Below are 24,176 nucleotides of genomic sequence, written 5' to 3' on the forward strand. Positions count from 1 at the left end.
TGAAAATAATAAAATTAATTATCAATAATAAAAATAATTCAATAAAAGTTATCTAAATAAAATAACTATTAATTATTGTTATTGATAAAAATATTTTTATTAATATAATAAAAATAATTTAATTAAGAAAAGGAATAATATAAATTAAAAACTAAAATCAACTTAAAATTTATATAAAACTAATACAAAATTATCTAATAATTATTAGTTTTATAATTAACTTTTTAGTAATTTAAAACTAACTTAAGTTCTACTAAAAATAAAAAATTAATATAGTTAATAAAATTTCATAAGGAATTTAAATTTAATAAAAACTTAATATACTTAATTTAATTTTTACTAATTTAAAAAATTAATATAAAATATTAATTTTAAGTATAGTTTAATTATTTTAAAAGAAATTTAAATTCCATTTAAAAATAAGGAAAAATATAAAAACCTCCTTGGGTTTTCTAAGAATACTATCAAACTTCCTAGTGTTTTGACCTTGACAAAAACATCTCCTATTGTTTTGAAAATAGGTGCAAATACGTTCCTTTCGGCATCATGCCAAATAAAAAATGTTAATGTAATGCATTAATTTTACTTCGCTTCAGCCTTTTTGCCTTTGTCCAAGAAGAATAAGAAAAACTATTCTTAGAAAGTTGTCTAGCAAAATAAATTAGTGAAGGGTAAAGTTGAAGCTTTAAATTGTGTATGATAATGCATAAACAATGATAAGGGTATTTTGGTCCCTTCAATGTCTTTGTTACCAAAAGCCACAGGAAATGAGATATTTACACTTTTTTTCCAAAATTATAGGAAAACCATTGTTAGGGTCAAAACACAAACATGGTTTATAGAATTATTATTTAGATTCTTTTTATAAATTTACCTAAAAATAATAATAAACCAATAAAATTTAATAATTTTTTTTCAATAGAAATAATACAAAGCCTTTTGACTAAAGTGCAACTTAAATGAACACTACATTATTGGACCTCCTACTGTGAACACTTCTAAGTTGACCATTTGACTTCCTCCTTCAATCCACCAAACGGGCATTTAATAGGGTCAAAGTTCTCTCCGGAGCCCATAAAAAAGGATCACGTACACGTGACGTGAAAGATCTCTTTCCGTTATCCTTTTTCTAGGGTTAATTTTTCCAAGACACATGTCTGACACGTGTCAGAATAAACCTACCTATTCCTTATCTGGAATTTAACTCAAAGTTGGATTCGAATTTTTAAAGGGGTATTTTGGACATTTGATCGAAATCCTAACTGGAAGGAGAAACGATTATATCGGACGGCAAGAGTTTGGCCAATTCTCTCTAACAAACACCAGCCGTTCGATATATGGGTCTCACTTCAATAAGCGCCCTAAAACCGTTCGAAGTCGACAGCCGAGGTTCCAACTTCCCAGCAGGAGAGAAAGAGACGAAAAGGGAGGGAGAGGAAGAGTCGGAGAGAGTGGGATATTACAAGCTGCCACCATTAACGATGATTCGATCTCAGAGGGAGAGCTTACTATTAGTTGTGTGGTAACTTTCCTTTTTTCCGATAACAAAGATGGTTATAAAGAGTTAGGGCTTGGAAACGAATTGGTTGTACAAACAAGAGGCCTTCTTTTACGATCGCCGATCGAAACAATGGCGCAGGAAAAGAGAGTGATGGGGACCGTGAAGTGGTTCAGTGGGCAGAAGGGTTTTGGTTTCATTACTCCCGAAGAGGGAGAAGATCTCTTCGTTCACCAGTCGTCGATCCGATGTGACGGCTACCGGACCCTCTCGGAGGGTGAGCAGGTTGAGTTCGTGATCGAGAAGGGTGAGGATGGACGTTTGAAGGCGGTTGACGTGTCGACACTGGGTGGAGGAAACATCTCGGGAGGCGGTAGTGGAAGAGGGTTTTTTGGTGGAAGGGGAAGAGGCGGCGGTTATGGTAGTTTCGGTGGTGGCGGGTATGGAAGAGGGGGAAGGAGTGGCGGCAGAGGAGGTAGGAGTGGAGGGTTTGGAGGCGATGCTGGTGTTTGTTATAATTGTGGTCAAGCTGGTCATCTTGCCAGGGATTGTAATCAGGGAAGTGGTGGTGGGGGTTTCAGTAGGGGTGGTTCTGCTGCTTGTTATAACTGTGGGCAAACTGGTCATCTTGCCAGGGATTGTAATCAGGGCAATGGTGGTGGTGCAGGCTACGGTGGGGGTGGTGCTGGTGCTTGTTTTAACTGTGGTCAAACTGGACATCTTGCCAGGGATTGTGATCAGGGACTTGATGGCGGCGGAAGCAATTGGAGGTCGGGCAGCGGCGGAGGTTTTTCTGGTGGTGGCGGGAGTTGCTTCAACTGTGGGGAGCAAGGACATTTTGCAAGGGAGTGCCCCAACAACGATCAGAATATGACCATCTAGTGATGAGTTTTGAGTTTGATATCATTTTATAGTTTTACTTTTTTTTTTTTTTTGCATTTTTTCTAGGCTTATGGGAACTGATGGATTTGGGGTTAATGCAAAGTGGAGGGATATTGTTATTACCATGCAGTTCTCTCAAATTTTACTTCTTTTTGGATGCTTCTCTTTCCTATTTTCTGGTAAAGTCTCAGAATTTGATATGGTGGGTAATTGTTTAAATGAAGATATTTATAGTTTTTCCTTCAATTTCTCCCTTTCCCCAGTGGATTATCCTTACATGTGATTTATAAGAAATGGAACATCTTTTTGATTGTTCCTAACTTCCTACCTGTTGATGTTTAAGCTACCGTTTAAGTTTGATCTCTGTGCAGCGTTATGCTCGTTTCTGTTTGAAATTCTGATGGTAGACTTAAATTGTCTGGTTTATTTGTTATGTTCAAATAATACTCTTCAATCATTTGATTTTTTCTATACACGCAAAATATTACACGGAAACCCTTTGCCTTTTGATTCGCTTTGATGCTTTTGCAGAGTTTTTTGAGGTTCCTATCTTAAATGGTTCGACAAAAGGGCTGAGGTTGCCTTGGTCTTTTCATTGCCTAATCTTTATATGTTGATTAGATATGCTCGGAGTCTTTTAATTTTTTATTTTTAAAATGATACTATTTTGTTTCTGGCGACAATGGAAAGAGGTAATATGTTCTGGATGGTCTTTTGTTTTTTTTTTTGTAATAATCAAGAAGAAATGTTTATGAACTGTTACCCTTGGGATGCCATAAGCCTTGGTTTATTGTTAGGGTTTCTTGTTTCTTTCTATGGGTAAACTATGTGATCTTATGGCCTTTTTAATCAAGAAGAAATGTTTATGAACTGTTACCCTTGGGATGCCATAAGCCTTAGTTTATTGTTAGGGTTTCATTTCAACTTTTCATTGTATGTCAATTATCAATTAATTTGAGCAAGAACTAATTTGTATTATATTTTTGGTGGAGCTTGAACCAGAAGATGCCTTGTCCTATCTGAATAACTGGATCAAGTGGCGTTTTTTCCATTGGGTTTAACTTTCATTGCTTGGTATGCCTTGCCTATTGTCATGTACTTGACGTTCCAATGGTGCTCCTTTAATGATTGCCATTTGCCACCTTGTATTTTTATACCCAGCATCAGTCCCGTGAAAACAGAAACATATCAGTAAAGGGAGTCAATAGTTGTAACTTGTAGGACTGTATAAAGGAAGTGATAATAATCTGAACACTTGGATATTGTGTTAGAATGGGAATTCAGAACTAGAAGAATGTGTGTCCTCCTATATGTTCTATATGTGTGGCCCTAGTGCTTACAACTAAATTTAGGAAGTTACTAGAAGAAAATCTCGGCTTATCAGATTCTCCTGGCTTGTATATTTTTCTTAAACTAGTCATTATGATCCATAATTCAATATGATGGGTCAGAAAAATCAAGTTGTCAATTAGAATTGAAAAATGCTAGTGTGTGAAAACACTTTTTCATATGATATGAAATGAAAAGTGAGCCACACAACCCCCCTGAATTGGCATACCTCCCACTTGATGACCTCAGCTCCCATGAAGTGAGGCTGAGGTTTCTTCTTTATCGTGTGACAAATGCTAGTGTGTGAAAACACTGTTTCATATGATATGAAATGAAATGTGAGCCACACAACCCCCGTGAATTGGCATACCTCCCACTTGATGACCTCAGCTCCCATGAAGTGAGGCTGATGTTTCTTCCTTTTCTTGTGAAAAATGAAGCTTTTCGTACAGTAGTTAGGGCCCATTAGAAGTATTTAATTTCTGATATTTGGCGATGGTTTAATTTTTGGACCTAGTATCCTTTTTAAAGCAAGTAAATAAATGAATAAAATCTTTTCAAATTATTTTTTGACCTATTGCCCTTGGATTCCTGACCTATCTGCATGTTTTTTTCCACATGTGATGTTTGCGAAAGAGTAGTACAGATGAACAGGATTGGCTTCTTTTGGAATCCATTTTGATTTAAGTATTCCTCCAAAGATGACAGTGATGGTTAATGTTATACATTTAAATAAGTTGAAAAGAAGTGATGGTTCAGTTCTGTTTACACTCAACTTATGACTTGTCCTTCCTTATTCCCATCATTATTTGAAGCATTAATAGTTTTGGAAGAACACTTTTTATGTTGACCGATTTTAGATATGCCTTTAATTCTTTTGAACTGTTTGCAAAAATGCCAGAGCACCTGGCAGTGCAAAACATCTTTTTATGGATTGGTACTTATGAATTTAGCATTATGTATATATATCTATTGATAATGTATTACTATTCATAATGTGGTTTTTTACTTTCTGTGATTGTTCACCATGTCCTTTCAATCCTATTGTATCTTCTACTTTTTTTCCTTTTGTTGGGTTTCTTTTACTCCTTGATAAGCACCAAAATACTCCTTGTCCTTGGTTTCTTGAAGTTGGTGTGATGGTCTAAAAATATAAACATTGAGAATGGTTTGAAAACAATTTTTAATCTCTGAGCTCTTGTCATTTTTGTTAGTTCCATTGTGGTCATCAGGATTGTGAATGAAACAGTAAAAGCTTAAGTATGGTATATACTTGGACTAATTGTACTCTTATGATTATAACTGCTTGCATAAGAGTTTTCCTTGTATGGTGGGCCTTCAACATGTTCTGCTAAAAGATTCAGACCTTGTTCTGCAATTTGGAGGTGATTCCTAAAGACGTAGTACTTTAGTGAGTTGTTTATTTTAGTTTATGGAATTTTTGCAAAACCTGGTTTCTTTTTGTAAGTTCAAGGTTATAGTAATGTCTTCATTTGAACATAAATGCTGTTGAATGAAAGATGCAAGGTTGTTGAATCTGTGTTTGTACTGCATGCCATGTATATCGCGGTACGGCATCTAGCAAGTACGAACATGAACACACTAATTTGATGATTTGCAAGGATTTGAATGAGTTTGATCTCCAATTATCACATATTTTCTGTTTAATATTCTTGGGTCATTCTAATACAAGTGCTACTGCAGTAGAGGCATTGATCATCATCATCCAAGCCTTGTCTCAACTACGTGGGGGTTGGTTACATGAATCTTGTTTTGTCATTCTGTTCTGTTTAGTGCTATATCCATTGTTAAATTATGGATGTGTAGTTGCGTTGAAATCATTTTTTTATACTTCCATGCAAGTCTTTTTCGGTCTGCCCCTAGCCTCTGCCAGCCCCTTCAACCAGTCAGATCACTTTCTATAACAAGTTCTCTTCTATGCACATAACCAAAACTATGTTGATCTACTTTATTCTTAATTTTTCTCATATTGAATCTTCTTTTAGGTTTTTCTTCGAGTATGACTTAATTTTACTGCCCATCTATCTAGGCATTTGCGTTTTTGCCACAGTTATTTGTTGGAGATTTTTTTAATTGGTCAACACTGTTATTCCACTAATTCTATGGGAGACATCCTCCTTAAGTAATGAAGGAGGCCTCATTTAGTTATTTTGGTCTCCAATCATGTGTACCTTGGTAGTTTGGTTTGCATTCTTATTATTAAGTTTACATTGCATATATCATGTTTATTTTAAAACCTATTGCTTCTAATGTTGTCCATAAGCAAACATCAGTCACTTACCATATTAGGAGTTGAGGATCTCTTTTTTAATACTCTTTAGCGTCTGTTTGGCATTGATGCCTTTTCTCCAGAAAATGGTGACACATCAGCATCACATTTAAAAAAACAGTGCTCTAGGAAATGTCTGTATGTTTGGAAATGTTTATCCATAAAAAACAATGTTCTAAGCCACGCTTTGAAAATCAGGAAGGTGTAGCTTGGAGTAATGCCTAATTTGGGATCCTGGAGCATTGGTACCAAATAGAAAACACTGCTGTTGCTCTAGGAAATGTGCAGCAATGTTTTCAAAAATAAAAGACATTGTTTTCTTAAATAACGGTGCTTTTAACCCACACATCAGCAATGCTTCCAAAAAAAGACACTGTTTTTAATTACTAAAATAATCTTCATTATTAATATTTTATTTTTATAAATTTTGTTTCCATCCAGTATTGTATGTCTGGTACCAAACAAGATATGTCCCGCACACAGTAAGTTTTTTTGGTCAAACATGTACAAGAAATTGATTCCATTGTTACGCATGTAGAGCCATCGCCATATCTTTTGATCAACCAATGATGTTAATTTATAATTAAACAATAAATATTTTAAAAATTAAAATATTTTTATGGCGGTCTGATCTATGATGTTATAATTAAAAAGTTTGGTTGAGATCCATATGGCGGTCTGGACCAGATAATGAACACCCCTAATGGCTGTTAGAATGGTAATGCGAGTCAAGCAATAGTTGTGGTAACATAAGCCAAGGGATGGAATAAGAATGATGTTGGATCATTAGGTAGCATAACAGAACTTAGTGAGGTTGGATGGGGCGGAACACGGCGGCAATGCACAGGACTTGGTGATGAGCTATTCTTAGAAAGATTCAATAACTAGGTAGACACTAAGGGGCTGGTGGTACACACTCCTAAACAGGGGGATAGAAGATTGACCAGGACACTTGCGGATGGAAAAACTTTAGACGTTGGGGGGTCGACAAATAGGCCTGTTGAGAGAATTTCAGAGAATGTCACGTTATTATGAAAATGGATAAATTAGTAATTATATATTAATTTATTTTTACTAAATATCAAAGTATGGGCGTGAATAAACAAACTACCCAAACATGTTAGAAATGGGAAAGGTAATTGTGGCAGCTAAGCCAAATAGTTGGGAGAATGTTAGAAATGCATAAATGATATGGGGTAGTGTTGGGAGAGAAATAGGATGGGAGGGCTTAGAGATCTATGTTATCTTATTTTTGGAGGGGCTTTTAATGGAATTTTCCTGTTTTGGAGGAGCCAAGCACCTACTTTATTACATTTTCATCCCTGGTTGGCATTAACATGGTTGCCGGTAGTTGTCTAGTAGCCAGCCTTGGTACCTGTGTGCATGCTGAGCCATGCCATGGCCTTATGTTTGGTCCATGCGGCTCAAATTGACATGGCCTTAAAGTGCTTTTGTTCTAAATAGGCAAATTTTAGACAATATTCTCATTGCTCATGAGATGTAGGCTATAATAAAGAAAAATAGACAAATCTGAAATCTTGACTTGCAAAATTAATATAGAAAAGTCCTATGATAGATTGAAATGAGATTTTATTGAAAAGTATTAGAGAAGTTTGATTTTCACAACAAATGGATTAAATGGATTATGGAATACATACAAAAATGCTTCTTACCAGATTCTTATTGATGGGTCCCCCACAAAGGTGGTGAGAGTCAGTAGGGGATCATGTAAGGGAATCTTCTCTCCCCATATATTTTTGTCTGTATGCTGAGGCACTCACTAGTTGCATGAAAAAGGAAGCCAGTAATGGTGACATGCTTATTGGTTGCAAGGCTTTTAGAGGTGGCCCCACCATCCCTGTCTTGCAATTTGTAGACGGTTGTATTATTTTTGCTAAAATATCTATTAATGCCTGCCTTAGAATTAAAAATATTACTGATAAATTTGCTTTAGCTTCTAGCCAATTGCCAAATTACTCAAATCTACTCTCTTTTTCCATAGATATTCCTATTAGACTCCAAAAAATAATGTCTAGAATTCTTAAAATCCCATTGGAGAAAAAAAATAAAAGTTATCTTGGAGCCCCTATAATTGATGGGAGAGTGTCTAATAAAGTGTTTAAATCTCTCAGTGAAAAAATGAAGAGTATACTAATTGGGTGGAAAAAGAAAATCTCTTTCTCTTGTGGGGAAATTAACTCCTATCAATTCTGCAGCATCAATGGTCCCCAATTTATGATGTAGTCTTTCAAAATCCCCAATAATGTCATAAGTGATATGGAAAAAGCCCAAAGGGGCTTTATATGGTCGTGTAAACTAGAAGAGAATGTGTATGGCCAAAACTCTTGGGGTATGGGTTTGAAAATTTTGAAATGGGTAAATAAGGTGAATTTGTGGGTGAAGGTGGTCAGTTTCAAGTATTTAAATAGAATGAACTTTAGGGATGTTGAGCCTAAGATTCTTGGGTAGGTAGCTTTCTTATTTTAAATGTTGTGAATCTAGAGGCAGTCTCCACTATTGATTTACAAGTACGAGTGTTATTGACCATGAAAGAAACATTTGGAAGGAAGACCTTATTAGGTCTTTAGTTCTGAATAATGTTTGGCGTTGTGTAAAATCAATTTTAGGATTGTTTGGAAGTTCACTCCGGATGGTAAGTTATCAATTAAACCAGCATATAATAAAGGGTGTTTTTGTAATAGAGAAAATGACAATTTTGTTGATGTTCAAAAGACTTCCTTAAAAGCTTAAATTCCCCCTAAAATTAAAATGTTCCTTTTTCTATTAATTGCGCGTTTTGTGGAGTGGTAGAGAACTCATATCATTTATTTATTAATTATTCTAATACTAAGCAAATATGGCTTAGTGTAGATTCCTTTCTACCAACCCCAGGGAGCACTGATACCTCGATTAACAACTGGTGGTCCAAAGTCTTGAATAGTTGAATTAATAATAATGATCGGTTTGTTAAGGAAAAGCTTGCAATTTTGCTTTGGTTTGTTTGGAAGAAACGAAATGACAAATGTTTTGGTAATAAATCTTCTCAGATCCAAATTATTGTTGATAAAGCTTTTTCTTATTGGAATGAAATTAAAAATTGTTTCTCAAATGAAGCTTTAAAATAGTGGAATTTTATTAGTTGCCACAAACCCAATCCTAGTTCCATCAAGGTCAACTTTGATGCTTCTTGTAGGCTGGGTGCTTGGTACTCTGTTGGGTGCACTGCTAGAGACCATTTGGATTTAGTTTTGGATCTCAAATCTTATTCTATTGGTTACTCTTCAATAAACCAAGCCAAAGCCAAGGCTGCTTGGAAGGCCATTAACATTGTTTTGAATTTTAGTTTCCAGTATGCATTTCGTGAGGCAAATTAGGTAGCAAATTGGCTTGCTCATAATGCTCCTTCAATGGGTTCTGTCGGTTCAAGCGTTGTCCTAAAGCGTCTTAGGGAGACTTGTTTCTTTGATTCTTTGGGTAGAGCTACCCTTGTCTTGTGTATCTTCTCAGTGGTTCTATAATAGCCGATGAAGATACAACGACTGGAGCGAGCTGAATAGTTGTCATGAGTTCTGTGTATAGTGTGAGAGTAACAGAGACATCCAAAAACTCTGAGGTGGTCATAAGATGACATTTTTCCAAAGAGAAATTCATATGGGCTTTGCCCTGATAGAACCGGACTAGGTAAATAGTTGATGATCTTGATGGGAAGACCAGCATGGAACCTTAAGGCTCTTACCACTTCTAGTAGATGACGATGCGTTTGACAACTCCATTTTGTTGTGGGGTGTCGACGCAAGATCGTTGGTGAGTGATGCCATGATCACACAAACTACTGTTTTAAGGGTCCATAAACAAACTCGCTACCATTATCAGATCCGATCCCTTTTATTTGAAGATCAAATTGAGTGTTCACCATATTGCAAAGCATAATAGTGTGAACAAGAACCAGATTTACATTTTAACAAGTAAACCAATTTGTTCTGGTAAAGTCATTCACTATTGTTAAAAAATAATGGACTCATGTGAGAAGGAGTTTTGTATCCTCCCCATATGTCACAATGGACTAACTCAAATGGTGAGGTAGTAGTATACAACTTAGTGGAAAAGGTGTTCGTATTTGCTTGGTTGAAACAAACATCACAACAATCTATTTTATTGTGTACAACCATCGGCAAATCTTTTATTTTTGAGATACTATTGAAGGAAGCATGGCCCAACTGATGGTGCCAAATGCTTGTAGGTGTGGTGGTATGACTGGTGGAATGTAGGGCTATGATGGGAGAGAAATAGTTAAGTAGTAGAGACCATCACGCCTTTGACCCACTCCGATTGGCCTCTTGGTTGGTAGGTCCTATAAAATACAAAAGGTGGGGAAGAACAACACAATGCAGTTATAATTAGTAGGGGTGAGCATTCGGTTTATTCGGTTAAAAATCAAATTGAATAAATCAAAATTTAGAAAAACTGAAATAACCAAACCAAAATTTTCAGTTATTTTGATTAAAACCAAATTTTAATTATATATACTTTATTATATATATTATAAAATAAATCGAATTTCAGTATATTATATATTAATATATAAATATATAGTATATTATATATTATATATTACATATTGCATATTATATATTACATATTATATATAATAATAAAAAGTTTGGTTAATTCGATTAACCGAAATAGTCGAACCGATTTAACCAAAAATAGGAAAAACCAAACCAAAAAATCCAAAATTGAAATTTTCGGTTCGGTTATTCGGTTTTAACCAAATTATGCTCACCCCTAGTAATTAGATGTGAGTTTGCTGACAGATATAAGGTTGCATCAAAAATTTGGTATGAACAAAACATCGTGTAAGGGCAAATCAGGAGTTAAGGTGACATCCCCTTGGGAGGAAACCACCATTGTTTATCCATTAGGGAGTTGAACGGGTTTAATCACAGGATTCAAAGTCCCGGATGTGGGAGCCATGTGATCAGAGGCTCCACTATCCAGAATCCATACTTCTGAATCAATGACCCAAGTAGGTGGAGTGGATGACTTACTAGCAAAATTGGCAGATGCCAATGTACTAAAGTTGTTGAGCAGAGAAATGAACTACTAGTATTGTTCCCTTGTTAATCCAACAATTGGAGATCCATTGCAACACTTACATTTTGGATGGCAGCCTCCCATTTGATTTGTCCAATCCATGATCTTGATCTGTTAGTGATTGAGATTTCCCTTTGCTATCACAATTTGGAGGATAACCAACCAACTCATAGCACCAGTCTTTAGTGTGACTGGTTTTCTTGCAATGGTCGTAGTAGTATTGCGACCAATCTTTAGAGTTCTTTGTATTTAGTTTCTGTGAATTGGTTACTTGAAATGTCGATGCATCAGATGTTGGAGATCGTCCATCGGATAGTGTTTGGTGTCTTTCATCTTGGAGTACTAAAGCATAGACTTTCCTTAGGTTTGGTAATGGTTCCATTCCCAAAATGTTGGATCAAACATTACTGGATTTGTCACCGAGTCCCATAAGGAACTGGTATACTCGCTCGCATTCTTGCTCAAGGAGGAACTCTTTCGAAGATTCACACGTACACAGGCCATAGGTGCAAGCGAGAATACTGACATAGACAGCAAGCTCGTCCCATTGACTCTTCATTTTTGTGAAGTACATAGTAATTGAAGGAGTGTCCTATTTGAGAGAGCTCAATTACCTCTTTAGGTGAAAGATTCGAGGATCATTTGTTGGGGAAGATGGGGTCACTATAACTTAGGAGGAGAAGATCTGAGGCGCATCTGAAGACACTGTCTTTATAACGTTATTTGCCCCCACTCAGTTTTACTGAGTTTGCTGTTGGGTTACAGGCAAATTCGTTCCCAGGATACAACAGTGCCTTGGGCGAGAATCTACAACCAGCAAAGTTGAAGAGTCTCCAAAGAAACCTTCTGTGAGACTGTAGCAGACCGGACAGAGAGAGAGAGAGATAGTGAATTTTGAAATTGTGTGTTTTGGAGTCTGATTCATGCTCCTTAAATAATTTATGAAGAGGTATAAGGGAAAGGTAGGTGTTGGTTTAGAGAAGGCACCTTGAACCGTCACAATTTCAACCATTGTAATTGTTTAAAAAGTTGTTAACAGTTGGTGACTGTTAACTTTGAATTGTGCCTCTTGATCACACCCGATCGAATTGTGACCGTTGATCTCATCAACGGTGATCAACGGTCATCAACGCACCAAAACCATAGCCACCCATCGCGAGCCACGCGGGTGCAAGCAAAGTGCGCCTCTAAAGCACCTCATTGCGCCATACACACGCTCTCACACGTGCGCGTTGCGCGGTATCGAATCCCCATACTCTCCTCTACTAATTCTAAGGAGTGTAAATCAACTCCCATTGAAATACTGAAAACAAACCTTGTAATTATCCAATGTGGGACAAGTTCAAAACTGGGTTTTTTTTTTTTTTTTTTTTTTTGTAAGAGAAAAATTGATTTTTCAACCAAGTGTGCAGGTGCAATTTCTCATGTAATTGACCAATCAAACCCATTGGATTTAATCTCTTATGAGATTAAAATCCAACAACATTGCTTTGAGAATACATGTCTTCAAGATCTTTCCATGTCCCTTGCACTATCAATGTAGGCCACACTATCGTGCAGATCGCTCGTTAGAGAATTGTAGATCAATGAGATTACAATAGAGTTACAGTGTTTTCAGGCTCGTTGCTCCATTGGTTTTCTCGAGTCTAGATTTTCAATTAATCCATCTACAAAACCGAATTTGTTCTTGGCCCATAGAGCATTCAACATTGCTCTGTGCCAAGTTGTGTAATTATCGACATTGAAAGGAGACAACATGAGTATAGTACCCGGATTATCAGATGGATGTAAGTAATAGGGAGAATTTGGACCCATCTCCATGTCCACTATGTTTTGATCGCCGGTGACTTCTCCTGAAGTCGTAGTGATCGTTGATAAGAGATGACAATCTTGATCTTAGCAGTAGTGGTGGCTGAGTTTTTCCCACTCTGGTACCATGAAAAATATTAGACAATAGTGAAAATGAACAAAATACATATGAGATGATGTGGTGAGTTGTACCACGTGAATCGCAACAAACTAACTACAATAAATTAACTAATTTTGTTATTACCCCCCTCAAGTTGGAGCAAGGAGGATGCAAATGCCCAACTTGCGAGTTAAGGAAGAGAATTGATCAATGCCCAGAGCTTTTGTGAGAAGATCAATAGGTTGTTGTCTAGTGGGAAGATGATGAATAGCAATCTCTTTCTTGGCAAAATGTTCATGAATGAAATGGCAGTCTATCTCCATGTGTTCGGTATAATCGTGATGAGCTGGGTTGTTGGCTATGTGTAAGGCCGCTTGGCTGTCACAATATAGATGCATTAGTCACTGAGATGGTGAGATCAGTTAGTATATGCTTCAACCATATTATCTCTACAGTTGCAACTACCATTGCACAGTATTCTGCTTTAGTAGAGGACCTAGAAATTGTATTTTTCTTCTTGGTCTTCTAGGAGAGTGGGGAATCACCTAACAATTTAACATAACTTGTTGTGGACCTCCTAGTTAAAGGACACATGGCCCAATTTGAGTCATAGAAGGCTTTAATAGCTAACCCAACTGTAGAGGAGAGGAAAATGCCATGGGTTGGTGTTGCTTTAAGATAACGTAATACTCATAAGGCAACATCAATATGTTCTTGAGTGGGCTTTTGTAAGTGTTGGCTTAGGATGTGAATAAAGTAGTTGAGTTCTGGCCTTGCTCCATAGGTGTAGGGCTAGGGTGGTATTCAACCATGCTTTTATCTTGTAAAAGATCCATAACATATTTGTGTTGACATAAGAAGATGCCAGATGCAGAGCGATTGACTTCAATCCCCAAGAAGTAGGTGAGAACTCCAAGATTTTTTATGTGGAAACAAGAACATAAGTACTGCAATATAGGCATTAAATTGCTGATGATAGAATACAGAGTAATCAGCGGCAGATCGGGTAAAGCCATATTGTTTGAGTGCAATGGAAAAATTTTCAAACCACATTCTTCAAGCTTGCTTGAGTCCATAAAGAGATTTGTGCAATCGGCATACCAAGTTTGGTGTTGTTTTGTCAAAACCTTAAGGAATCTTCATGGAGATCACTATTAAGGAAGGCATTGTTTATGTCAAGTTGGTGTAACAACCATCCCTTAACTACGACAACTGCAAGAAGGCAGCGAATTGTTGTATGTTTAGTGGGGTATAGGTGTCATGATAATCAAGGCCATCTACTAGGATATACCCCTTGGCTACAAGAAAAGCATTGTATCGTTCGATGGACCCATCAACATGAAATTTGATTTTGTATACCCATTTGGATCCAATGGGTCATTTGCTGGGTGGCAACTGATAAGGATTAGACTCTCAACGGAAGCTAAAAAATTGTGTTTCCAGGTTTATCTTGGGCTTATCTATGTTATCCTCCATATTTTATCTCTTGTACTATTAGACTTCTATTAGGACTCGTCTACTTGTATATTTCTTCCACATGTACATAGGATGTATTCAATTGAAATCTATATAAACACACCCACCAGGCGTAAGCCGGAGTGTGAACTTTTCTCTCAACCCTCAACTATTTTATGGTATCAGAGCTATATCAGACCTACGTCAAAACACCATGTCAACTCCATCCATTACCCAATCCATGTCATCTAAGAGTCAAACTATTACCCAAAGCGGAAGGATAAATCTTCCAAACACCTTTACTGTTCGTCTAGATGGAACCAATTATTTGCTTTGGAAGTTATCCATTCTTCCAGTTTTGAGAGGAAACCATCTATTGGGTTTTGTTGATGGCACAGAAAAATGCCCACCCAAGCAAGGCAACCACACTGACACTACTGAAGCATCTACTGAAGTCATCGTAAGCTCGGCCTATCGAGACTGGGTGCAGCAAGACCAACTATTAATGGGTTGGTTGCTTATGACACTTACTAAACTGATACTTGCACAGGTTATTGGGTGCACCTCCTCCCGATCTATATGGATAATCTTGGAGAAGTTGTATGCTTCAAAATCAAGAGTTCGGGTCATGCAACTTCATTTTGAATTGCGTAGTTTGAAGAAGGGAGCTCTCTCTATTCCTCAATATCTTCAAAAAGTAAAGAATCTCACAGATAATCTTGCTGCAGCAAGTGAGCCTCTCTCTGACACAGATTATATTCTCACTATTCTTAGTGGGCTCAGTTCAAAATATGAATCATTTATTACTGCTGTCACTACACGAGTTGATGCCTACACATTGGAGGACATCAAAGGTATGTTACTTAATCAAGAAATTCAATTGGGTCAACTCAAAGGCTCTCATGGTTCTCTTGATTCAAATTACCCAGTTGCTAATATGGCTGTTAGGGGTAATGTTAATTTCAACAACATAAATGATTCTCATAATTTTTCTAAGGGCAACAAATCTTACCCTCAACTTCTAAACCTCAATACAAGTGTCAGATCTGTTGGGGTAAGAATCACTCTACCTTTTAAGTGCAAGTACATGTTTGACAGGAACATTGAAAGAGAAAATTTTAAACAACAGAAGCAAGCCTTTCATGTATCTACTGACTCATCATGTGGTGAAGCTTGGTACCCTGATTCAGGTGCAACGAACCACCTTACGGTTGATCTTTCCAATTTGAATGTGCATTCAGAATACACTGGCCCGATCAATTTTGTATAGGCAATGGATCCAGTTTGCCTATAAAACATATTGGTTCTTCTATTATTCCTTTTTCATATCAAAATTTGCATTTGAGAAATATTCTACATGTTCCTCATATTACTAAAAATTTATTATCAGTTGGCCAATTTTCGACAGACAATAATGTCTATTTTGAATTTCATCCTAATGTCTTTTATGTGAAGGATTTTCTCACCAAGAAAGTTCTTCTCCAAAGGGTGAATGAAGGCGGCCTTTACAAGCTCTCCAATTCACATAACGTGGATACACATACACCATTTGCAGCTATTGGAGAGCGCACAAATATTGATGTTTGGCATAGGAGATTGGGCCATCCAACACCTAAGGTGGTTCGTTCTATTATTAATAGATTTTGTTTACCAATAGGTTCTCATAATAAGTTAGAATTTTGTGGTGCTTGCCAAATGGGCAGAAGTCAAAAACTACCATTTTATTTTGATTCTACTACAATGCATTCACCATTAGAGGTTGTTTTCACAGATGTTTGGGGGCTTGCCCCAGTAGCTTCTCACAAATCTGATGCCCTTTCTATATTCATTAACTTTAAGCACCTTGTTGAGAATTAGCTTGACACAAAAATTAAGGCCATTCAATCTGATATGGGTGGGGAGTTTGTTAAGTTTCATGAATTTCTTCAATCCGAAGGCATTGCTCATCAATTTGCCTATCCCCATACACAAGAGCAAAACAGTAGAACTGAGCATAAGCATCGACAAATTGAAGCTATATCATTGTCCTTACTGGCCACGACATCCATGCCCAAGCATTTTTGGCTTGATGCCTCTCAAACTGTTGTTTATATGATGAATCAGCTACCTAGTGTTATAGCAAATGGTACATCCCCTCTTGAATGTTTATTTCACAAGAAGCCAAATTATTCTTTCTTAAAAATTTTTGGGCGTATATGCTTCCTGTTGAGTGGGCTGATTTATGTTGGGCCGATTTATATTTAGTTTGTTTTCTTTTAATTTAAGAAGTTGTTGGGCCTTAGGCCCATTAGTCTTTTATTTTTAAAGGAATTGTAAGTACTTAGTTTAGTTGCCGCCCTACTAGGGGCATCTTTGTAATATCCCATATTTAAGTTAATTATAAATAGAATGAGGGGCTGGCAGCTAGGGTTAATCATCACTATCCTAGTCGACCTTCTTCTCTTTTCTCCTCTTTCCTCTGTCTATTGCTGAAATCTCCAACTTTCTCCTCTTCCTTTCACAAGAAGCTTGGTCGAAATCAGCACACAAGGTTTTCTACTTGGTATCAGAGCAGGTTGAAGGATCTTGAAGAGATTCATTCTTGCAGCCCTAGATCAGTCGACTGCATGGAGATTTAAGAGGTTGATCGAAGCTCTCAGGTAAGCCCGGTTTTTGGATTTTCTTGATGGATCTGTATGCCCTGTAGTTGGTCTAGGGTTTCTCCTTAGAATCAGGAAAAACTAGAGAAAGGGGAAGAGTCCTGATTTTGTTGGACTCTTCAATTTTGACCTAAGTAGTGGCGCCCTAATTTTTTAGGGTTCCTCTAGGTTTTTTTGTAAGGGGCGATTCAAGTTCCATGTGGTTTGGAGGCTTCTAGAGAGGGTGGTTGCTTCTTCTCTCTCTCTTTCCCATCTCACTGAAAAGGAATCTTTCGTGGAAAGAAAGTCCAGGACACCAAAAGAGTGTCATTGGTTCCAGAAGGTATTCTGTTTGTTCTTGTTGCATTTTTTGGTTGTTTTCTGTACCTCTTTGAGACACATGGAGGGACACAGTTGATTATAAGCCCGAGAATGAAATGGGACCAGTGGAAAGAGGTGTTGGAGACCCCTTCGGAGTCGGGACCATTACTACAATTAGGTTGGATGGTACAAACTACTTGGAATGGCCCCAATCTGCAAAGATGGCCATTAGAGCTCGTGGAAAATTGGGGTATATTACTGGTGAAGAGGTAAAACCCGAAACTGGCAACTCCTAGTGGGTGCAAGAAAATTATATGGTAATGACATGGTTGTGTAATTCTATGTTGCCACATATAAGTAAAAACTTTTTATGGGCAAACACTACTAAAGAGATATGGGATGGGGTTGTAGAAACCTATTCACAGAGGGAGAATGTTGCTAGGGCTTATCAGCTGAGAAATCAAATTATTGCCACAAGGCAGGGTGATAGATCTGTTGCAGCCTATTTTTCGGTCCTTAAGACCCTATGGTAGGAGATCGACCATCTAGAAACCTTTGCTTGGGAAACCACCATGGATGCATCTACCTATCAAAGACATTTAGAGAAGTATAGGGTGTTCGAATTCCTTGCTGGCCTTAACCCTGAGTATGACATTGCACGACAACATCTTCTTTCCAGGGACAATGTCACTCTCTCCCAAGCATATGCCTTTGTGTCAGGAGAGAAGTGCAGGAGGGATGTAATGATGAAAACTCTCAGTTCTGATCAGTCTGCTATGGTAAGTGCTGTGAAATCTAAACAGAATGGCAAAAAAAAACAACAAGAAAGACAAAAGGGACTTGGTCTGTGACTACTGTGAGAAGCCTAAGCATACAAGAGACATTTGTTGGAAGCTTCACCCACATCTTATACCGACCAGATTGAAGAATAAGAAAGGAAATGCACACATGGCAGTTACCGGTGATACTTTGGCCCCCCTACTACAGCTGCTTTGGAGTCCGTTGCAGTTGCTGCAGTAAGGGCCGAGCTTGAGAGGTTTGGGTTACTTCTGAATCAGAGGGATATAGCTAGTTCCAGTTCAGCCGTAAGTGGACAACAAGGTACAAGTAGCACAGGTGGAGCTCACTCTACCTCCTTTGCCCACACAGGTAGTTCACATGTCACTGCAAACTATGTTTCTACTTCAGGTAATGAGAGATCTCCTTGGATTATAGACTCTGGAGCCTCAGAGCATATGGCCCATTGCTCCACTATTTTCTCCTCTTATCAGATCTGTTCTAGCAGAGATAAGGTCTCCACAGCTGACGGATCCCATGTTCTTATTGCTGGGAAGGGATCTGTCAAGATTAATGATTCTATTTGCTTACCCTCTGTCCTACATGTTTCTAGATTGAGCACTAATTTGTAATCTGTTAGTAGTTTGACTAAGAATCTGAATTGCTCAGTGATTTCTTCTCCTAGACGCTGTATTTTGCAAGATCTGGATTCAAAGAAGACGATTGGGAGTGGTCGTGAAGTGAATGGAATCTACCTCCTGGATGCTCTCCCTCTTCACCAAAGAGCACAACCGTCTGGGTCATTTATCCTTTTCTTCTTTGAGTTGTTTGTTTTCAAAATTGTTTGAGTCTGAGTCTGTCAAGTTTGAAGTGTGAGGGTTGTGAACTTGGAAAGCATTGTAGACACTCTTTTAAACCTAGTAATAAAATATGTTATTCTCCCTTTGATGTTATTCATTCGGATGTGTGGGGACCTTATCATGTTCCCTCTATGGGTGGCTATCGCTATTTTCTCCTGTTTGTGGATGATTTCTCTCGATATTCCTGGATTTACCAGATGAAATCATGCGATGAAGTACCATCCTTGGTGAGGCAATTCCACCATATGATATTAACACAGTTTGGGACAAGAATAAAGATGTTCAGATCTGACAATGCTATGGAATATTTTGAAAGACATCTTGCCTCATATCTATTGGAGTATGGTATTGTCCATCAGAGCAGTTGCTCCTATAGTCTATAGCAGAATGGTGTTGCAGAGAGGAAGAATAGACACATCGTTGAGACGACAAGAAGCATGATGATCACAACCACTGTTCTTGTTCGTTTTGGGGGTGATGCAGTTCTCACGGTAGTATATCTGATTAACAGAGTGCCCTCTCGTGTACTCGGATTTAGGACCCCATTCAGCCTTCTTTTTCCTCAGGGGGAGATGCTTCATATTCCTCTAAGGGTATTTGGATGTGTCTGCTTTGCACATATTCTTGGTCCTCACTGTTCGAAGGTGAACCAGTGAAGGACCTTGGGAGATACCAAAGACTTGTGGGTTGGCTACTATACTTGTGTATGACAAGACCGAACATCTCCTATGCAGTAAGTGTAGTGAGTCAATACATGCATGCTCTACGAGATCAGCACTGGAAGGCAGTTAACAGGATCCTTGCATATTTGAAGGGACATCTAGGCAGAGGCATATTGTTTACTGATCATGGACAACTGAAGCTAGAGACCTATACAGATGCGGATTGGGTAGGATGCCTTGATGACAGAAGATCATCTTCAAGAGTGTGCACCCTGGTTGGGGGTAACCTAGTATCATGGAAGAGTAAAAAACAAACAGTTGTGGCAAGATCAAGTGCAGAAGCGGAATATAGGGCCATGGCACATGGAGTTTCAGAACTTCTCTGGATCTGTTCTCTGTTAGAAGAAATCGGTGTACAGGCAAAGGAACCTATGATGCTATAATGCGATAACCAGGCAACAATCAATATTGCCCATAATCCAGTCCAGCATGACCATACTAAGCACATTGAAGTAGATAGACATTTTATCAGAGAAAGGGTAACTTCTAGAGAAGTTTGTCTTCCATACATTTCTTCTAATCTGCAGCTTGCTGATGTTCTCACAAAAGGTGTTATGAAGAATAAGCTAGAACATGATCTATGCAAGTTGGGAATGTGTGACATCTATTCCCAACTTGAAGGGGAGTGTTGAGTGCGTTGATTTATGTTTAGTTTGTTTTCTTTTAATTTAAGAAGTTGTTGGGCCTTGGGCCCATTAGTCTTATTTTTAAAGGAATTGTAAGTACTTAGTTGAGTTGCCGCCCTACTAGGGGCATCTTTGTAATATCACATATTTAAGTTAATTATAAATAGAATGAGGGGCTGGCGGCTAGGGTTAATCATCACTATCCCAGTCGACCTTCTTCTCTTTTCTTCTCTTTCCTCTATCTATTGCTGAAATCCCCAACTTTCTCCTCTTCCTTTCACAAGAAGCTTGGCCGAAATCAGCACATAAGGTTTTCTACTCTTTCCATGCGTGCAGCCATATAACAAGGACAAGCTAGACTTCAGATCTATACCATGTGTATTCTTGAGCTATAGCCTCCAATACCATGGCTATCGATGTCTACACATACCCACTGGGCGTCTTTATATCTCTCGCCATGTAGTGTTTGCTGAAGAATCATTCCCATTTGCTTCTATGCAACCAACTGCAGCTCCTGTTAAATCTTCTTTTGTGTTATTAGATGGGCCCTCAATTGTTACTTCTCAGCCCACTACTCACAAAATCACTACTATTCCATCCACAACTGAGAAGGCCCACATTCAGGATACTGCTATGGCCCACAACACACCCTCTCATTTTGATCATTCGACTGCAGTCATACCCCTTATTTCTAGAGGGCTTGACCCCCCTAGTTCACTAGATAATCATGCAAATATCACCTCTGGCCCTCCCATCAATCCACTCAATACACATCATATGCAAACACGCCTCAAGAGTGGTATACGAAAACCCAAAGTATATTTGGCATCTAAACATCCTATTGATGCTTCAGTTGAGCCCACTTGTTATTCTGAGGCTGCCAAACATGCCCATTGGCGCCAAGCAATGGAAGATGAATTTAATGCTCTTTTACGAAATGGGACTTGGACCTTAACTCCTAGAAACCTCACATGAATGTGTTGGGCTCTAAATGGGTTTACAGGATCAAGAGACAAGCCGATGGATCTATTGACCGTTATAAAGCTCGTCTTGTGGCCAAAGGGTTTCATCAACAAGAGGGCCTTGATTACTTTGAAACATTTAGCCCAGTAGTTAAGCCCACCACCATAAGAACTATTCTTAGCCTTGCCATCTCAAATCATAGTCGAATTCTTACATTTAATAAGTTTTCTAATATATTTTCTAATTATTCATTCATTTTATTAGTTTGTTAATTATTCTTACTGATAAATTAAATAATTTATTAAGTATTTGTTATTTTTGGTATTACTTATTTGGGTAAAAGACTTTTTTGCCTTTCATAATTTTTCAAATTTTCAAAGAAAACCAAAGAAAAGGTGAGATAAAAAAAGAAATGAAACTCTAACTTTCATCTCTATCCAACCTCACCTGCCCATTTTCATTTTAACTCGTTCAAGTCCAATGGTCAGCCCATAGGGCATTTTTAAGTCTATTTCAAAAATTCAGGGTATATTTAAGTCAATTCATGATAACTTAGGACATATTTAAGTCTTTTACCCTACTTATTTAGGTTTTTTTGTTTTATTGAATTAGCTATTTATTTAATTATTTTATTTTTATTAATGATAAAGGGGGGTGTCATGCAATCCTCACGTGATCACTTGAAACCCAAAGTAGAGCATTAACAGAAAGCACAAAGTCAAAAGCACAGAAAGCTTTTGGGCTTTTCAAAAATACATGTAAAATGCAAATACATACAAAATACAAGGTTTTCACTATACATATTTATATTTGTTGTCCTTCCAAACTGAGCCTATAAGTTCCATTTGGGGAAGGGTGTAAAATATTAAGTGGGATGGGTTGGAAGTATACCTGGCAATTGGGTTGGGTGGGTCGGGTTCGGATTGGGTCAAGTTACTTTGGATTGATTTCGGGTCAGGTTGTCAAATGCTAGACCCTAACCTTAAATATTTGGGTTAGGGTTGACCCATGGGTCAAATTGGGTCATCCCAAAAAATTATTGAAATTTTAAAAAATAAAAAAAAAATTACGTAAAAAATGTCAAAATTAAAAGAATTAACCTTAAAATTCCAAATAAATAAAAATTTTGAATATTTAACAATTTAAAGAGTAAACAATAAAAAGTAAAGACTAAATAAAAAAATTAAAAGTGGAAACTTTTAGCAATGCATAAATAATCCCAATTAGACTTGACAATCGGGTCAACAGGTTGACCCATGACCCAACCCAACCCAACCCAGTTTTTTTCCAGGTCGAGTCGGGTCATTTTCGCATTCGGGTAGCTACATATGAGACCCTAACCCTGCTTTTTCGGATTGGGTTGGGTCGGATTCGCGGGTTGGGTCCACTTTTTGCCAGGTCTAGTTGGAAGGGTCAAATGGAGCTGGGATTAATATTGCCAGCGTTACCGGTTAATAAATTCTCTTTTGAAGCGGGAAAAAACTGATAACCAAATCAAAACAGATCACAGACAGCCAATGAACGACCGTAAAATAGAATTCAATCACATGTAAGCATCCGGACATCTATTTGATATTGTTCTTAGCATTTCAACTTATAGAAGCATTCCAACCATTCTCCACATTTTATATTTACAGGGTTACAGCCAAAGGTTTCAAAGAAACCCATTTTTCTTGTGCTCAACTGTCGGACGCAGCTCAGTCTGGATGTGGACATCTCAAACTTCAAACCTTGAAAGTCTTCGACTCACCAACCCACAGGCCACAGCATGCAGAAGTCTCTGAAATGACTTAATCTCGAGTTTTGAACTACATCAGCTCCCGAACGCTTGGTGTACACAGATTCAGATTCAGACTTAAGAGTCATTTGCATGACGCTTCGCAATGACAACCTGGAGTTCGAATAAACCAGGAATCACATAAAGGTAAGAATATAAACCTTGCATGAGAGCAGCTTTGGAAACCTTCCCACCCAACCTCCCTCTTAAGCTTTGATGAGGCGGGTATCGTAACTCAGACAAACTGGCTTGTACTCCTTTCCATATCGAGGATGCAGTAAGGGAAATACAACTCGCGTATCACAAGGACTCAGGACTAGTGGAAGGTCTGATTCTGGCAGGCATTCTAAAAGGGTTCTCCAATTTATTTATCAACCCATTTTTCAAGGAATTCCTGGGAGTAATTGACATTTTATTCAATTGGTACTCAAATTCATCAAGATCGAGATCATGCTCATCCAAACTCCTTGTGATGCCACTCTCCATGTAGCTTTTTCCATTCCCATCAAAATATTCATTGATATCTTCTTCACTGCTGCAGTCTTCACCATCATCATATGTAGTTTTAACCATTGACCAATACACAAAACTTGGGCGGATAAATCTTCACATGAAATGGAATAATTAAGAAGACATTAAAAAATAAGCAGAAAGAGCATGCAGAAATACTTGCAATTATGTACGTATAAAGTATAAAAGCAAATGAGTGATTTTCACGGCTGAACAGAACATAAACATTTATAAAAACATTATATAGGAAAAAAAAACATACCTGTCACATTTTTTTAATAAGCATGGATCAAATGGGAAGAACATGTCAAGCCTTTCCATCCCACCAAAGGCCTTTGACAAATCTGATTCTAGCAAGTTGTTAAACAGAAACGTCTCTGACACAGTGAACAGGTGAGCAGCTTTTGCCTGACGGAGGAATTCCTCTACAATGGAGGGAAAACACGCCTGTTACAACACAAAACCAAGTTATTGGACTTCAGCAGTTGTTACATACGAAATTTATTTACCAACATCGAAACATTCTTCGTACATATTTAAGGTTT

At 37.7% G+C, this 24,176-nt stretch overlaps 2 protein-coding genes across 11 annotated transcripts in view; one reads left to right on the plus strand and one right to left on the minus strand.

The window, feature by feature from the left end:
• The first annotated feature begins 1,365 nt into the window (after positions 1 to 1,365).
• On the plus strand, positions 1,366 to 2,626 carry LOC148852148 (cold shock domain-containing protein 4-like). The gene has a single exon (XM_088943093.1). It carries the CDS (start codon positions 1,631 to 1,633, stop codon positions 2,378 to 2,380), a length of 750 nt encoding a protein of 249 aa, XP_088799219.1. The 5' UTR covers positions 1,366 to 1,630; the 3' UTR covers positions 2,381 to 2,626.
• Positions 2,627 to 22,852: 20,226 nt separating this feature from the next.
• Positions 22,853 to 24,176, minus strand: part of LOC148852149 (uncharacterized) — a 30,211-nt gene continuing 28,887 nt past the window's right edge. For all 10 annotated transcript variants that reach the window (XM_088943637.1, XM_088943644.1, XM_088943636.1 and 7 more), the window contains 2 exons: positions 23,894 to 24,078; positions 22,853 to 23,725 (listed from right to left, as the gene is read on the minus strand). In XM_088943637.1, coding sequence (XP_088799763.1) covers positions 23,422 to 23,725; positions 23,894 to 24,078 — 489 coding nt within the window. In that variant the 3' untranslated portion in view covers positions 22,853 to 23,421. The remainder of the gene's footprint in view (positions 23,726 to 23,893; positions 24,079 to 24,176) is intronic.

The sequence above is a fragment of the Nelumbo lutea genome, chromosome 5 (genome assembly GCF_056320005.1).
Source record: "Nelumbo lutea isolate HS-2025 chromosome 5, American lotus-T2T, whole genome shotgun sequence".
Taxonomy (NCBI): Eukaryota; Viridiplantae; Streptophyta; class Magnoliopsida; order Proteales; family Nelumbonaceae; genus Nelumbo; species Nelumbo lutea.